The sequence below is a fragment of the Chenopodium quinoa genome, unplaced genomic scaffold, assembly GCF_001683475.1.
Source record: "Chenopodium quinoa cultivar QQ74 unplaced genomic scaffold, ASM168347v1, whole genome shotgun sequence".
Taxonomy (NCBI): Eukaryota; Viridiplantae; Streptophyta; class Magnoliopsida; order Caryophyllales; family Amaranthaceae; genus Chenopodium; species Chenopodium quinoa.
This window is the reverse complement of record NW_018745413.1, coordinates 4,545,916-4,560,286: the sequence shown is the minus strand read 5'-3', so window position 1 is coordinate 4,560,286 and position 14,371 is coordinate 4,545,916. Positions and strand designations below refer to the sequence as shown.

Below are 14,371 nucleotides of genomic sequence, written 5' to 3'. Positions count from 1 at the left end.
AATACCAAAGGTCTCTTCCAAGTTATCAATGGCTTCCCAAATTAACTATCAAGCCTACTTCCGTGGAATCAAGCGAATAAGGGACATTAAACACCATGCCTAGATTCCTAATTATTCAATCATCTACTTCCGTGATGATCTTCAAACCCTTAATTGGAATAACCTAATCCCGTTAATACCCAACTTCCGTTGCAATAAGAACAAAGGGATGATAACAATACTAATTATTCCTAATCTAGTATTGGCATAAACACAATCAATTAAGCATGTCAATTGGGATTATTATTGGGGAATTTAAAGATCTACTTTATACATCAATCATAATCGGGCTTAGCAAGATCCCGGATTAAGAAACTACTCACACATCATAATAAAATCAAAATCAAGTTCAAAAACAAGAAACAGTAAAGAAAACATATTTAGAGAACAGTGAATATCAGAAAAGAGTGAAGTAAGATAAATACCAATTACTCCAATTGAAAGAACTCAAATTGTTGATGAACAATTGATTAATCTGGGATTAAAAGATTGAAATTGCTTAAAGGAAATAAAACTAGGGTTCTTGAGAGTTTTCTAGGGCTTAAGGAGAAAAACTAATGAAAAACTCACTTTAAAAGTTAATTACAAAAGGGTATTTATACCCTCAAAAGATAGAAATTCGGAAATAGCTGAAATCGCGCAATCTTGAACATCGCCCGGTCAGACCGGGCAAACCTCGCCCGATCGGGCGGAGGAAAGCTGCGTAAAATACGACAGTTTTCCTTCTTTGCCCGGTCAGACCGGGCGAGCCTCGCCCGGTCGGGCGCGCGTAACACGTTTCCAGAATTGCATCTTCATAACTTGACTTCTTCATCGCCCGGTCTGACCGGGCGAAGCCTGCCCGATCGGGCGCGCGTTGCACCGTTCAGAATTGGGCTTCTTCCTGTGAACTCTTCATTGCCCGGTCTGCCCGGGCAAGCCATGCCCGGTCGGGCACTCCACATAAATTGCAGTTCTTGGCTATCAACTCTTCCGAATCTACTAAAAACACGTCCAATTGCCTAGAAACGCTTCATATTCCTGAAAAGCTTACTAAAACAATCGAATACACTAAAGAAGAGATTGTTAGCAAGAAATGGCTCCGTAGAGCTCAAAACCATATAAAATTACTAAGTAAAACCGGGGAAAACCATTGTATAAAACACGTATATCAAATTCCCCCAAGCTAAACCTTTGCTTGTCCCTAAGCAAAGCAATGAATAAATAAATCAATACTTCACCCCAAAAGCAATTCAAATCAATAAATACGATTAAAGGTAAACTCGACAGTTATGCATCAAAGTCAACCAATCAAATCCATCTGACTACTCATCCTGTCTGACAATAGTCAAATAGAGCAAACCACAAGAGCATATAGAATTCAAGACTAGTGTTCACACACTCAACTCTCATTTATGTGGCGAGTAAAAGATATACTCGATCGCTCTCCATCCAACTCCTTTAAATGTGAACAATGCCCTCCCAAACTCACGCACTCGTGTGTTTAAAGAAAACAAGCACTCAACCTAGCAGTCGACTCGAAATATATCAAATCATTCTTTGCATTGGAAAACAACTAATTTCACATTCACACAACTCTATGCACAAAGGTCAGAAGGTCTTCAAAGCTTGTAATGTAAGGCTAGGATAAAAGGTAGGAAATATTTGGGAAAATGTAAGAGTAAAGCTATGCTTAAGGGAGCCAAAATCCTAATAAATAAAACCAAGATCAAAATGAATTAATGACCAAATCATCTCCAACACAACTCAACTCTACCAAAAATTCACCAAACATCCAATTATATTAAAAATTTCCAACACTTAAAATTTCACTCATATATACAAAATATAAAATTATAGAACTTGAGTGAACAAACAAACTTTGAACTCTCCTTTTTTTTCTTGAGCAGCCTTCAATTAGAACACTTGAACATTGAAACAATTTTTTTCTTTTGCTCTTTCTTTTCCCTTTTTTTCATCTCACATTGGAATTTTTTCTTTGCACAATAAATTTTCAATTTTTCCAATCCACAACAATAAGAACAAATAAAAACTTCTCAAATCCACCCAAAATTGTGCAGATTACATGCACACTACAACTCCCTCACCTCACTCACTATTAGCTCCCCCAAGCCAAGCTTGGGACTAGTAACCAATGGGGCTTAAATAGGCTTGTAATGTGGCAAAATAAACAATAAAAGGGCACAAGCAACAACATGGGTAGCAAGAAGGGAACAAATGTATCTAATATCGTCTGAAAGCCACCTAGAGGAACAAATGCCTTCGTCCTCCTCAATGTGCATATTAATGAGTCATGCAAACATTGCTCAAAGTTATAAACCAATACTCAACTTCATTGACATACCAGGAACTAACACACATTCCTAACCAAATCAACTAGTCAAGCACTATATTCACAAGTAGTTGGGCAAAATTGACTCATGTTAAGACATCCAAGTAATCAAACATCAAATCATGGCTAACCTATCCACAATACTCGTCATCATATACCAAGAATTAAAACAATTTTCATGAATGGGGCACAGGGAAGCATGATTTATTATTCATTGGATCGTATTTTTTGTATGTTTTTTTTTTTTTTTTTTTAAAAAAACAACTAAAATAACTACACTAAAATAAAACAAGAAATTTTTTAAAAAACAACTAAAATAACTACACTAAAATAAAACAAGAAAGATAAGAGAGATAAGGAGAGAGAGAGTACCACATGTACGAAGCAACTCCCCCAAGCTAAATGCGGCAATGGCCTCATTGCAGCGTAAGGAGAGCATAGGAATCTCGACGGCTCCTCAAAAAGAATCGGGTTGCCTCCCGCAAGCGCTTGTTTAGAAGGTCATTAGCTTGACCGTATTCATCCTCATTGAGTTTGTGGTGAGGAAGAGAATGTGATATCTGACTTTTCTTCAATAGGATCTCCCGCTCGATAGTGCTTCACCCTTTGTCCATTGACTTTGAAGGTGCCCCCGGTGTTGTTCCATAATTCAATGGTGCCATAAGGATATGCTTTGTAGACCGTGAAAGGGCCCGACCATCTTGACCTGAGTTTCCCTGGAAATAGTTTCAACCTTGAATTGAATAGAAGGACTTGCTCTCCTTCTTTCACAGAATTTGGAGGGGGAAGTTTCTCTATTACCTCTACTTTGGCTTTGTCCACCTCAATCCCTTTGTTTGAAACTACATGGCCTAAAACGATTCCCTGTTGTACCATAAAATGGCACTTCTCCCAGTTCAATATCAGATTGACATCCTGGCATCTATGGAGCACCTTTGTTAGATTATCAAGGCAAATATCGAAAGATGAACCATAAACAGAAAAATCATCCATAAAAACTTCCATAGAATTTTCTATGAGACCTGAGAAAATAGCCATCATACACCGTTGGAACGTGGCTGGGGCATTACACAGTCCGAATGGCATTCTGCGATATGCGAAGGTGCCATATGGACATGTGAATGTAGTCTTTTCCTGATCACAAGGGCGGATGGGGATTTGAAAAAAACCGGAATATCCATCCAAGTAACAGAAAAAGGAATGGTTAGCCAATCGTTCGAGCATTTGATCAATGAAAGGCAAGGGGAAATGATCTTTACGGGTGGCTTTATTTAATTTTCTGTAATCAATGCACATCCGCCACCCTGTAACAGTTCTTGTGGCAACAGGCTCGCCTTTGTCATTCTTGACAACTGTCATACCTCCTTTCTTTGGTACTACTTGTACAGGACTAACCCACTTACTATCTGAGATAGGGTAGATTATTCCTGCAGCAAGCAATTTGAGAACCTCTTTCTTGACTACCTCCATCATAGTTGGATTTAGCCTTCTTTGAGGTTCTCTAGAGGAGGCATGATCGTCCTCAAGAATGATCTTATGCATACAAAAAGAGGGATTAATACCCTTGATATCATCAATGGTATACCCAATAACATTTCTATATTTTCTTAAAACAGCGAGAAGTTTCTCTAATTCAATGTTATTAAGCTCAGCATTAACAATAACAGGGTATGTATTTTTAGGACCAAGATATGCATATTTAAGATTAGATGGAAGGGGTTTCAACTCTACCTCGGGAGGCGTCGAACTCTCCCCAACACTCGATGTACTAAGGACTTCCTTGACTGGAGCGATGATTGGATTAGCTTTTGCGTCTTCTAGTAGCCTCGTGTACTCCCTTACTTCCCAATCTTCATCATGGATACTCCCTATCAACACCGTTTCAAGAGCATCTTCCTTTTTGATCAGGGGAAGTTGTTCTTGTTGTAGATCATCGAGGACATCCACTTGACAAATAGTCTCACCCATAGACGGATTTCCCATAGCATTCAGTAATGAATACTCCATTTTCTCATCCCCTACTTCAAATGTTATTTTCCCATTCTTCATGTCAATAATTGCACCTGCAGTAGCTAAGAATGGTCTACCAAGAATAATAGGGACATGGGCATCTTCTTCCATTTCCATAACAACAAAATCACATGGAATAAAGAATTTACCAACTCGCAATGGAACATCTTCAAGTATACCGAGGGGAAATTTAACTGACCTGTCTGCAAGTTGCAGAGATATCCTTGTAGGCTTTAGCTCACCCATTTGAAGCTTTTCGCAGATGGAGAGCGGCATAAGGCTTACACTTGCACCAAGATCGCATAGCGCTCTATTGATCTCTATATCTCCGAGCTTCACTGGGATTGAATAGCTGCCTGGATCACCTAGTTTCTTAGGAAGAGTGTTTTGCAGAATGGCACTACATTCTGCAGTTAGAGAAACAGTAGCATTCTCTGCAAGCTTCTTCTTGTTAGATAGCATGTCTTTCAAAAACTTTGCATAAGAAGGCATTTCAGAAATTGCATCCAAGAACGGTATATTAATGTGAAGTTTCTTAAGGATGTCTAGAAATTTACCGTACTTTTTCTCTAACTTAGCCTGGGCTAACCTCTGTGGGAAAGGGACTCTTGGCATGTATGGGGCGAGAGGTGGGATCGGTTCCCGTGGCTTTTCTTGAACATCATTCCTTGGAATTAGGCTGTCTGGATCTCCCGCCCGGTCGGGCAGTGATTGCCCGGTCTGACCGGGCGAAGAAGAGCTGCTTATGTTCTTCTGTTTGTCTGGAATTTCTTCTTGCGCCCGATCGGGCGGACCTTGCCCGGTCTGACCGGGCGAAGAAGAAATTCGCACAGTCCCCTGTTTTTCGTCGACTGCTTCTCGCGCCCGATCGGGCGGACATTGCCCGGTCTGACCGGGCGAAGAAGAATTTTGCAAAATCCCCTGTTTTTCACTCATTCCCTCAATATCTATCGTTGATGGTTCCCTTACGGGAAGGTCTTCCAACTGTTTTCCACTCCTTAAAATTACAGCATTCATGTGCCCCTTTTGTGGTTGCTCTGTTTGGCCAGGAAACGTACCTGGTGTTTTTGAAGATTGGCCGACTTGATGAGCAAGTTGGCTTATTTGATTTTCCATGAGCTTATTCTGGGCTTGTAACTGTTGGATGGAATTATTTGTGGTGTTGATGAAGTTCTCCATCATTAGTTCGAGATTGGATTTTTGAGGGAGTGGTTGCATAGGTTGCATGGGTTGTTGTACTAGGGGTGGTCTTGGTTGAAAACCAGGTGGATTATAATTGTTGTTTCGAGGTGGGGGCGGAGGTGGATTTTGCTGAGCCTGGGTGTTTTTGTATGAGAAATTTGGGTGATTCTTCCAACCTTCATTATAAGTATTAGAATGGGGATCGTATGGTCTTTTAGGGTTGGAATTGTAGAAGGCATTGGCTTCCTCAATTGATACCTCATTCGAATTTCGTGGGCAATTAGGTGCGATGTGACCTTGAGTATTACACATTTGACAAGTTTCTAGCACATTATTAGAAGATCCAGTTTGTAATCTATCGAACTTGCTTGAAAGTGCCTGCACAGAACTAGTTAAAAGAGTTAGAGCATCAACATCTAATTTACCTCCTTTCTTGACACTATTTCGGCCGCCTGGGTGATAGTTGTCATTGGCTGACATCTTCTCAACCAGCTCCTTTGCTTCGGTTGGATTTTTAGTTAAAAGGGAGCCTCCAGATGCGGCGTCGATATAGATCCGGAATTCATGGGTTAGACCGTTATAAAAGGTTTGGATTAACATCCATTCAGGTATGCCATGATGAGGGCACTGTCTCTGTAATCTCTTGAATCTCCTCCATGCGTCATATAAGGATTCTTCATCTGATTGCCTGAAAGTGGATAGCTCGTTCCTTAATCTTGCAGTCTTTTCTTGTCCCAAGAACTTGACCAGAAAAGCTTTTACTAGTTTATCCCATGTATCAAAGGAACCAGAACCCTCATCTCTTAACCATTCCTTCGCCCTATCCCGTAATGAGAATGGAAAAAGGCGAAGTCTAAGAGCATCATCTGTAACACCATTCAGCTTCATAGTGTCACACTTTTCCAAGAAACCATCTATATGATTCACTGGGCAATCAAGAGGTGTGCCAGCAAATGAATCATTGGATATGAATTGAATAAACTGCGGTTTCAATTCAAAATTCTGAGCGGTGATAGGTGGTCTAACAATGCTAGAAAGGAGTCCGGTTGTTGTGTCAGGGATACCGTACTCCAAAAGAGACTTTGTTGCTTGGTCTTCCATATTTCTGTTACCTGCTCTTCTTCTACTTCTTCGTCTTCTTGCAGTCGCTTCAATTTCTGAATCGAGAGGCACTAAGTCGTCTGACCCTGAGCGACGTGTTTGCATACAACAAAGAACTAGGCAAAGAACATCAAAAACACAGGAGGCAATAGCCGAAGCAACAAACAACGCTTAGTAAAAACGAATCACGGAAAATCAATATGAAACCGTTAGTCCCCGGCAACGGCGCCAAAATTTGATAGGCTTATCGCGTACCTAACAAAAATAACCTAACTATTCCTTCTAACTGTGTAGTAGGGCAAGTAAGGATCGAATCCCAAGAGACTATGGTTCATTCAATTAATCAGACTCAATTAATCACTAAGCACGTCACCAATCAATAATGGATGATAATAATCAACTAATATATTAAATAACACAATTAACTAGAGGAAATATTAATCAATAAACTAAAGCATCCAAGATCAAGCATTACCACGATTATGATTGATAAACTAATAAATCTACCCCCAATATATAAATCAATTGACAAGAAGAAAAGCAATCCCTAATAATAATACCAAAGGTCTCTTCCAAGTTATCAATGGCTTCCCAAATTAACTATCAAGCCTACTTCCGTGGAATCAAGCGAATAAGGGACATTAAACACCATGCCTAGATTCCTAATTATTCAATCATCTACTTCCGTGATGATCTTCAAACCCTTAATTGGAATAACCTAATCCCGTTAATACCCAACTTCCGTTGCAATAAGAACAAAGGGATGATAACAATACTAATTATTCCTAATCTAGTATTGGCATAAACACAATCAATTAAGCATGTCAATTGGGATTATTATTGGGGAATTTAAAGATCTACTTTATACATCAATCATAATCGGGCTTAGCAAGATCCCGGATTAAGGAAACTACTCACACATCATAATAAAATCAAAATCAAGTTCAAAAACAAGAAACAGTAAAGAAAACATATTTAGAGAACAGTGAATATCAGAAAAGAGTGAAGTAAGATAAATACCAATTACTCCAATTGAAAGAACTCAAATTGTTGATGAACAATTGATTAATCTGGGATTAAAAGATTGAAATTGCTTAAAGGAAATAAAACTAGGGTTCTTGAGAGTTTTCTAGGGCTTAAGGAGAAAAACTAATGAAAAACTCACTTTAAAAGTTAATTACAAAAGGGTATTTATACCCTCAAAAGATAGAAATTCGGAAATAGCTGAAATCGCGCAATCTTGAACATCGCCCGGTCAGACCGGGCAAACCTCGCCCGATCGGGCGGAGGAAAGCTGCGTAAAATACGACAGTTTTCCTTCTTTGCCCGGTCAGACCGGGCGAGCCTCGCCCGGTCGGGCGCGCGTAACACGTTTCCAGAATTGCATCTTCATAACTTGACTTCTTCATCGCCCGGTCTGACCGGGCGAAGCCTGCCCGATCGGGCGCGCGTTGCACCGTTCAGAATTGGGCTTCTTCCTGTGAACTCTTCATTGCCCGGTCTGCCCGGGCAAGCCATGCCCGGTCGGGCACTCCACATAAATTGCAGTTCTTGGCTATCAACTCTTCCGAATCTACTAAAAACACGTCCAATTGCCTAGAAACGCTTCATATTCCTGAAAAGCTTACTAAAACAATCGAATACACTAAAGAAGAGATTGTTAGCAAGAAATGGCTCCGTAGAGCTCAAAACCATATAAAATTACTAAGTAAAACCGGGGAAAACCATTGTATAAAACACGTATATCAGGTTATTAAACTTAACAGGTCTCTCGGATATCATTTAAAATAAAAACAATATTGCTTATTTGATACGAATTTTAAAATTATAAATTTATAATCACAATTCTTCAATATAACTCATTTAAATTTTTTATATTATTAAATATAGAGTACAAATTAATTCTTGAATGTCATATACCTCAAAGATTACAAACATGATACAAATATACAGTAATTGAAAATCCAATACACAAAAATAAAATAAAAAAACAAAACGTTGTAAATGATAACTTCTAGTTCCAAAGATCTTCTAGATGATAACTTGTAGAAATCTTTTACCTGTAACCACAAATATATACAAAGTAAAACCAGACAAAAATTAGTATCTAATAAAATAAATCAGAAAAATTAAACCAACATAATTAAAAAAATAATAATAATTGTTTTCAAAAAAAAAAATCAAAACAAAGATCAATACGAAAACTTAACCAAAAAAGTAAAAAAAAAACATATGAAACAAAACAAAGATCTAAAAATTGAAAAGAAAAATTCATAACTGATGAAATACAGGATGTAAACTAAAAATTTGGTTAAATGGCGATTAAACACACAAAAAGAAAAAATAAAAATAAAATTTCATAAAATAATTTTAACCAATTTAAAAAACGAGCTAAAGAGTGAATTGACAGGATAAACTAAAAAGATAAATTTTAAAGACGAAAAAAATTTCTAGAACTAAAAAATGATATTGAAAATAAAAATAAAATAAATTCATCAACATATGAGATCTGGCTAACATAAAAGAAGAACAAAACGAACAATAATATATATAAAAAAATAAACGAAAAATGAACTAAACTAGATCTAACACTACAGAAGATCTAAGGGGGAAAAATGTTTTAAAAAATGTAAAAGAAAAAGGGAATAAAGCTAATACATCCTTTGAAAAACCCCCAAATTGAAACTGAAAAACACATCATGTTCAAATCTCATAAATTTTTATTTGTAAAAAAAAGTTTAAAAACAAAAACATTAACAAGAAAACTAAATGAAAAATCAATTATCATAACTAATGAAGAATTGTATAATTTTTTTTTTACAAAAACAAATATTATAATCAATTATAAGATAGTCAGATTTTCATTAAAGACAACGAAAAAATGAAGATCTATCAACAGTTAAAAACGGGGAAAAAAAAATTGCAAACTCACCTTGACAGTAGATCCTGAAATTTTGACATACCGGAGTTCTTGAAATTGAAAAAAAACATTAAGGAATTAAAATTGGGGTGAAAATGATTGTAATTGTGCTCTAATTTGTTAGATGATTGTAATTAAATAAGAAAGAAGGGAGGAAAGAAAGGGCGAGGAGGAAGAAGGGAGGAGAGAGAGAAAGAAGGAGAAGGGAGGAGAGAGAGATGGAGGCGGAAATGAAGAGGGGTAAAGCAGTAGGGTTTCATTTATTTTCTAATTTGTAAATAAGGGAGACCTGTTAAGTGGTATAACTGGTCTCTCCCTATAAATTATTTTAAATATTTTTCTCTTTTTTTTTATAAAGAGAGACCAGTTTTCTTAAAAAATGAGTCTCTAACTATTTTTATCGAAAAATAATTAATTTAAAAAAAACGCAAGAGACAGGTTTTCTTAGATAATTGGACTTTCAAATATTTTTACCCTCAAATAAATGAAGTTTGAGACCCGTTGTTAATAATAAGCGGTCTCTTGGATCAAAGAGACCCGTTATGTAGATAACAGGTCTTTTATATTAGATCTCTTTGGCCAATTTTGTAGTAGTGTCTATGTAGACACCAAATGTGTCTCCCCAAAACCAAACCCAGTGGTGAATACCTTTCACGTTATTTGATTATCGAACAAAGAGAAAGTGTGAAAAGTCTAGTGATGAGGATGCTTTTATTAAAATATCTCTTCTTTTTGTTTTTGAAAATATTTCTTTTGTTACCCTATTTTTGAAAAACGTGCATTCTAATTTAGTTTGGTCCATGATATGGGTCCAATAAATGTGTAGTTGGATGAGATTTGAAAAGACCTTTCCAACGATATATTATAAGCCCAATTCCGATGAATAATGAAGAAGTTATGGCCAAAATAATAAACTGGGCCCAAACCGGATTTTACCTACGACCCAATGATCATGTGGAGGGTCCAAAGGTTTAATCCTATTCCTAAACTAATTAGGATTAATTAGAAGCTTCTATTAGTTTCTAAAAGATCTTAATTATCCTTTTTTGAAAAGATAAGATTAAAGAATTTGAGTTAAATAAAAACTTTCCTTTTTTAAAACTTTTCTTTTCTTAAATCCTAATTCTATTCGAATTTAAAGATGTTCAAATACAGTCAGATTTTATTTTCGTGCCTCATAATCTTTATGCAAATTATATGGTAGGATAGATCTTGAAATTATCTTTCCAATGATATATTATAATATTAAATCCGAGTTATAATGAAAAAGATATGAATGAGATATGAACTCTATCCAAAACTGACACCGTTCCACTATTTCGGCCATACCTTTTTATCTACAAAAGATTTTAATCTGATTCCAATTGGGTTGGAAATTATCTTTAAGAGATTTCCATTAACATATTATATGCCTTATTTAGACTTCTGTATCAAAAGATATGATAAAAACAAAATCCAAAAAAAACTGCTGTCCATCGAGTTTTATTTCGATTCGAATTCAGATTATTTTCTTTATTTTTCGACTCTCTTTTTTCTTATAAATAGAGGTCATATCTCCCCTTTTTCAATCACCAACTCTCATCAATAATTCTTGATTCTCTCTCTCTTTCTAAGCCTAGCCTTTTACAAACATAATTCCTCATACATTAGCACTAGAAAGCCAAGTTCGAAGTTGCCTTCGCTTTAGATGTGAAAGGTTTTAATTTCTGAAGGTTTGGTCCCAAATATTTCTTTCAATTATTAAATTTAATTATTTGTTTATTATTATTTTCCTTGAAGTTACTAACGCGTGTATTTTTTTATTAGAAAGAGGTCCGAGGCATCCAAGTAAGTACTGTAATTGTCTACATTGATATTATGATATAGAAATCATGCTTAGATTGTTATTTTGATTCCTAGTATCATGTTAGGATGTTTTCCTTAATTTGATGTTTAGGGTGACAACAATAAATTCCTAGTATCATGTCTAGGGTAACTTTAATACCAAGTATGATTAAACGTATGTTGCCTTTTATGTTTTTCCTAATATTTATGATTGTTAGTATCATGTTAGGGCTATAGCTTTGATTTTTATTGTTTAGTGATATGCTAGGGTTTGTTATTAATCTTGTTAGTATCATGCCTAGGATCTTGCTATTATTATGCTTTAACATTATTATAATTATTTTTATGATTTATGATTATAATTGTTATGATGATGATTTATGATTATTTTAATTTTGATTATTATGTTGCTATATATATATATATTTATTTTTATTGCTTGATCACACCTTTTATGCATGCTTAAAGGGAATTGGTACTTGTAATCACGCTTAATAAGATAATTAATAATCTTGTTTAGGGTTAATTTGATTATAATTCAAGTGATCGCCAATAATATTTTATTTGTGCATTAATATTCAACCAACATAGATTAAACAGGTTTAGGGTTAATCCTATTGTTTGCATGTTAGTCAGAAAGCGCACATGAGTACGATCAGAATAAAGTAGAGGCCTATTATTAGGGCAGGTTCAATCTCTTTTAGGTTGGATTTGTACCTTCATCCCTGAACCTACCAGTCATGTTTCCAGACCTATTGGAGTTGACGATCTCATGGATCGTTAAGGGGTGTAACCTTCACCTCGTGAACGGTTTACAAGTTCCTAAAACTTGTTGGCGACTCTTTTGCTCCATCTTCTTTCCCTTTGGACGCCACCGTACTTTAGTGTATGATCACAGTGGGGTTCAAGTTTTGGATAATGCTTGAAATATTCCCTACAGTGTGTCACTATTGTATCACCATTAGACAAGCCGGGTTCACGCAGACCAAATCAGAGAGATTCTTTTTCCCTTTTCATTATGTGGCAAAGCTAAATTATGGTTTAATGGTTTGAATAGATATGCACTTGTTATTACTGACTGGGAAACTCTTGCCTTGAATTTTTATAATAAATATTACCCTACAGAGAGAACAGCTGTACTACGGAGTGCTATTCAGAACTTCACTCAAGAGGCCGATGAAACTCTACATGAGGCTTGGGAGAGGTTCAAGGATCTATAGAGAGAATGCCCCCACCACAATCTAGCACAATGGCAATTGATCCAAGCTTTCTACAATGGACTTGAAAATTCATCTAGATCAGTTCTAGATTATGCAGCTAGTGGGAGATTCATGAATTTAAATGTGGACGATGCCGGACAGGTTATCGAAGATATTGCAATACACAATTCCCAATATGGGAATCCGAGAGGGTTTGCAAATAAAGGAAAACATAATGTCAATTCGGTATCCTTTTTGCAAGCTCAATTAACGTCTATTTGTCAAAAATTAGATAATCTTACTGCTACTCCTAACTCTGTAGCTAATGTTTCTGCTGTTGCTAACAATGAAGCTTTTTGTGAAAATTGTGGAATTGTAGGGCATTGGGAGCAAGATTGTAGTAGTTCCATGGAACAAGTTAATGCCTTCCAAACCTATAGGCAAAATAACCCATATTCCAACTCTTTTAATCCTGGCTACCGGACCCATCCATATCTTTCGTGCCGGAGCACTAATGTACAAAACCCTCCACCTCCACAACAACCACAACAGCAACCTCCACCACAGCAGAAATATTACCATCCAAATTCTGGCCAAAAAAGCCAAGCAAAACCCACATCATCTTCTGACCCTGCCATGACAGAAATTAGAGCAATCCTTACTAACATGCAAAAGCATATAGAGAGTAGGGATGCGCAAATTGATTCTATTTTAGCCCACAATAAAATCATGGATAACAAATTGCACAACTTTCATCTACCCTACAAACGTGTCAGCAGGGAGCTCTACCATCACAACCTATCCATCCCACAGATTTTGCCAATGCAATCACTCTAAGAAGTGGTTCACATTATGATGGACCTCCTATGCCAAAGGAAGATGGATCAGTTCCTGATCCAGATTCCTCTATACCAAACGCTAAACCTGCTAACCGCGCAGGGATACAAACAGATACTAACCCTTCTAATGTTTCATTGCAGGGTAAATCTCAGGAAAAAGGGAGGAGACGTGTAGAGCCCGGTTATCAAACTACTATTCCCAAATAGACAATTGAAGAGTAAGTTTGATAAACAATTTGGTAAGTTCTTAGAGTTTTTGAAAAACCTGCAGGTAACAGTTCCTTTCACTAATTTAATCACTCAGGTTCCTGCATATGCTAAATTTATGAAAGACATTCTGACTAGGAAAAGGGCCTTTAATGAGGTAGATATTGTAGCATTTACAGAGGAATGTAGTGCCTTATTGCAAAATAAATCCCCTCATAAATTAAAGGACCCTGGTAGTTTTTCTATCCCTTATCATATAGGGAATGTTTTTATTGATAAAGCTTTGTGTGATTTGGGTGCCAGTGTTAGTGTTATGCCATCGTTAGTCTGTGCTAAACTTAATATGGGTGCTTTAAAAGTTACTAATATAACTTTGCAAATGACAGATCGTTCTGTAAAATACCCTCTAGGTATTTTAGAGGATGTCCCTGTTAGAGTTGGTAAATTTTTTATCCCTGTTGATTTTGTAGTTTTAGACATGGCCGAGGACACGCAAATACCCATCATATTAGGTAGGCCTTTCCTCCATATTGCAGGAGCCATTATTGATGTAAAAAATGGTAAACTAACCCTTTCTGTTGGTGATGATAATATTACTTTTAATTTAGGGAAAGTTTTGAAAGGACCTATGCTAGAGGAAAATTGTTGTTTTATTGATATAATTGATATAATGGACGATATTTGTGATGATAGCTTGCCACAGGTTCTTGCAAGGGAT

The 14,371-nt window shown here is 36.5% G+C and overlaps 1 protein-coding gene across 1 annotated transcript; it reads right to left on the bottom strand.

Moving 5' to 3' along the window:
* Positions 1-4,375: 4,375 nt before the first annotated feature.
* Positions 4,376-13,229, bottom strand: LOC110713479 (DNA damage-inducible protein 1-like; the record flags this gene model as incomplete). The annotated part of the gene is made up of 3 exons (XM_021891923.1): positions 13,128-13,229; positions 8,662-8,724; positions 4,376-4,996 (listed from the first exon to the last, which is right to left on the bottom strand). Coding segments are annotated over exons 1-3 (786 nt in total), but the record flags the coding sequence as incomplete, so codon positions are not given.
* Between the last annotated feature and the right edge of the window lie 1,142 nt (positions 13,230-14,371).